Source organism: Helianthus annuus, chromosome 8 (genome assembly GCF_002127325.2).
Source record: "Helianthus annuus cultivar XRQ/B chromosome 8, HanXRQr2.0-SUNRISE, whole genome shotgun sequence".
Lineage (NCBI taxonomy): Eukaryota > Viridiplantae > Streptophyta > Magnoliopsida > Asterales > Asteraceae > Helianthus > Helianthus annuus.
In genome coordinates this window covers 123,162,319-123,166,206 of record NC_035440.2, presented here as the reverse complement: position 1 = coordinate 123,166,206, position 3,888 = coordinate 123,162,319, and the positions used below count along the sequence as shown (strand labels likewise).

Below are 3,888 nucleotides of genomic sequence, written 5' to 3'. Positions count from 1 at the left end.
GAGTGTTTCAGCAAATTGAGCTTGAAGTTGTAGAGAAGCATCATCAAATCCAAATTGTACTTGATTTCTGATAGCCTTTTTTCTATATTCAGTATTCCTCTTTTCATCTTCCTCGTCAATCTGCTTCTGCCTTTTTAGTTGATTCAAGGTAATGATGGGTGGAGCAGATGATGAGAACAGCTTTTTAAGGGAATGGGTCTGCTGAGTCCTATTAGCAGTGGTTTCATCATCATACACTGGCTTCTAAGGAAGGATTGGATCTGTGTTTCTAGGCTTTTCTAACTTTTTATAAGTTAGATCAACATTCTGTCTAGACCATCTTGCAATGGATCTAGAGTCCCATAATTAGCTGCAACAAGCTCTGCTCTCTTACTCTTGTACCTCAATGCATCATCCACATCAACTTTTTTGAATTTGTTCTAGTTGGGTGCAGATTTCTTCATTTGAGGATCTTTATTCATCATTTCAATCCTGTTGATTTCATCTTTGAGAGCTTCAAGAGGCCAATCCTTGAATTGAGTTTTGTTGGCTTTGTAGGGCTTGGTATCCATGATGATGTTCAGATAATCAACCCTTAGTTCCTTTTGAAGACTAGCATTAGGTGGCAGCTCTGACATGGATTTACTCAGGTCTCTAGCAAAGTCTTCCAACTTCCTGAGTTTACTAAGCTCATGTTGATAAGTACCCTGGTATTTCCTGTCACCTAACCCCTAACTCACATGTTTGGCTATAAGTTCAGCTTGTTTGGCTTTAAACTTCAAATATTTATCAATATTCTGAGGTGTACTGAAGCCTTGCAGTGATGGGAAGGTTCTTTTGGATGGATCAGCCTCTTTGTAAAATTGAATCATTTCATTTTGAACTACAAGCAGTTCCAGAGGATATTTGGCTGCCAATGTAATGTGTTTTAGGATGTGAGTATTGGGTGGTTGTTTGATTGGATTGGATTGGTTTGTGGAGGAGATGATGAGGGTGAAATGTATGGTGCAGATGAAGTAGGAATTGGTGAAGGAATTTCTTTTTCTTCTTCCAACACAACAAATTTCCTTTTCCTGGCATATGCAAGTTTAGGAGCAGGAGGAGTTTTAAAAGGAAATGGTGGTTTGGGTGAAAAGGTTGATTGTGAAGGGAATCTAGGAGGTGTTGGTGGTTTTGTTGATCGTGGAGGATCAAATTGAATGGTAGCAGTGGATTGACTAACAACTGTTGAAACCACTGGTGTCTCAACAGCTATTGTCTTAACATCTGATGATGCTTTTGCTGCATCAACATCTGTTGCTATGGAAGAAGGTGGTGGTGATGATGAAGTTGTTTTCTGCTTCTTTTGAGGTGGTTTTTGTGGTGATGGTTTTTGAGGTGAAGGTTTAGGTTTGGTAGTAACAGTGGTTGGCTTTTCAAAATCATCAGTGGTTTTGGGGAATGTGGCAACTGGAGGTCTGTTGTTTATGAATGATTTTCTTCTATTTGAAGTGCCAAGGTTTTGTGTTTGAATTTCCCATTTCATCTTTTTCTAATGTTCCTGTTTCCAAACATCTGCTTTACTTTGTTTTGTGTCTTTTCTCTTTTGCTTTTCGGAGATCTCTTCATTTGTTTGTTTATTAAGGGTCTCATCAATTCCCTTTTTCCTTCCAGTATCAGATTTTCCAGCAGATTTCGCAGAAGTGTTTTTGGCAGGATCTGGCTTTTGTTTTGGCTTAGTCTTTGGTGTTGGTTTTCCAAAGTTTTTCATAGAATCCTTCTCCCACATTTTTTGCATCATCTTCATCATCTTTTTCAAAGATAGGTGGAGGGAGGTGCCAGTTAGCTTTGCAAGGGATTCTTTGATGCCCTTGATATTTGCCTATGTGTCTTTATATCTTGCTTCAACCATAACTCTAATCAGCTCCATATGTGAGTTATGTTGAAGTTCAGCCAGATCCCTTTGAGATGTAAGAATGAGTTATACTAAGTTCCAAATCTATTAGGATAACTGCTGATGTGTAGGCTGACTTTTGGAAGCATCCACCAACTGCTTCATTAGATCTTTCATTTCACCAACAATTGTTTCAATTGTGGACATTCTCTCCATCAAATCCTTGTATTTTAATTCATCACCTAACTTAATAGGATCACCTGAATTCCCACCAGAGGTGGTTGTATCTACTTTTGTGATAGGAGTATACTCCAAATCATTAGCAGATGCCCCTTTTTCTTGGTTCTAGTGACTTCCCTCTGCATCAGTGGTTGCCTTCAAGGGAGTCTGACTGATGAAACTATTTTCCAAATGTACATAGGTAGATCCAACATTTGTAGTTCCTGCTCTGTAACATTTGTGCTTGTAATCATTATGAACAGTTCTATTATCAATAAAACAATGTTATTTGATCCCAATGTTTGTTTGGTTGTGTTTTACATTTTTCATGTTTTGACTTTTGTTCAATTTCAAACTCTACATCGCTTTCTGGAGAGTTATACGCTAACTGGTGCTTAAACGTGCTCAGTTTAATGCGACAAATACTCCGGAACATCAACATATACTCAACATACCTTAAATAACCTTTACATAACTTAGAAATAAGTTTTGAAGGCTTTGGTATGGCAAAAACAAGTTAATTCGCTTACAGAGACTAAACTTGACAAACTGCGAAAGTATGTCAATTCGAACTGTAACGAACATTCCGGAACATGTCCATAAGTTAAACATACCATAAATATCCTTTACATAGCTTAGAAATAGGCTTTGAGAGGTTTGGTATGCTAAAACAAACTTTTGGATCATTCAGGGACTAAAAGTGTCAAAAAGTGCACAAGTTTGCACTTTCGCGCATAACTTACGTTCTGAATACATCTGGACATCCAAAAATTTATGTAATCATTATAATATTATGCCTTAGTGTTTGGCATGAGAAAAATCCATTCGTCGCGTCATTTGGATCATTTTTCGCACTTATGCGCATTCCGTCGTAATTAACCGAACATCGCGATCGTACGGCCAAACGAACCAACATCCGGAACATTTTTGAGCATGTTTCATGTCCACAATGTTTAGGCATCATTTTAGGGCCTTAAGGTTGGCTTTACGGGCCTTAGAAGTGTCGGAAATGGCTTACATACGCAACAGGGACCAAAACTGCCATTTTTGAAAGTATATGCAGATCAGACAGGCCCAGGCGGCCCGCCTGAGTTTGTGCATATCCTGATAAGGGCCGCATGGCACTTCCAGTAACCAAATTTTTGTCTTTCTTTCAAATTTGGCCTTTCAAACACACCAAAGGGCAATGCCCTTTCACCATTTCAGAAGCCAAGGGTCATTTTGAGCCACCACAACTTTGTGACAAGTGTACGCTCAAGATCGTGGCACGATATTCAAGAAACGATCCTAACGGCTTTACTTTTCCTATAAATACCCCCCCCTTTGATGTAAAACCCACACAAATCTGATCAAAATGCTCTAAGTTGATGCCATTGCTTCATACCTGAGCTCTTTGATCTAGATTAGCATTCGGGGACCCTCCGTAAGTGTTCTTTCGTTCTTTTATTCGCTTTTCGAGTCCGAAAGTCAACGTTTTGTTGACTTTCTGCATTGACCAGGTTATGGTCAACGCGAAGTTCATGGAACTTCATAACGTGAGCGTGATCACGATGGTTATAGTCCGTAGAGACTATACCTACTGATTACCACGTTATCTAGGCTAAGTGACGAGTCGTAGTTTCGGCCAAAATGCGCATTCTTGCGTATTTTGTAACCAAACTACTCGTGAGCATCAAAGCCATTTGTTTTGATGCCAAACCTGTTTTTTCTAAACTTAGTTAAGCATGTTCTAACATGCTTAGCTCGTCACTTTTAGTATAGTGCTTATATAGGGTTGTAAGGTAAGCGATCTAAACCATCGCTATACTTTCGAACCC

The 3,888-nt window shown here is 39.0% G+C and overlaps 1 protein-coding gene across 1 annotated transcript; it reads right to left on the bottom strand.

Annotated features, from left to right (window-relative positions):
- Positions 1–907: 907 nt before the first annotated feature.
- On the bottom strand, positions 908–1,504 carry LOC110943233 (extensin-like). Its single transcript, XM_022184985.1, has one exon. It carries the CDS (start codon positions 1,502–1,504, stop codon positions 908–910), a length of 597 nt encoding a protein of 198 aa, XP_022040677.1.
- Positions 1,505–3,888: the final 2,384 nt, after the last annotated feature.

What these genes read in the sequence shown, in the direction of transcription:
- LOC110943233 (XM_022184985.1), bottom strand. Translation starts at nt 1,504, where the DNA reads ATGAAATGGGAAATTCAAACACAAAACCTTGGCACTTCAAATAGAAGA.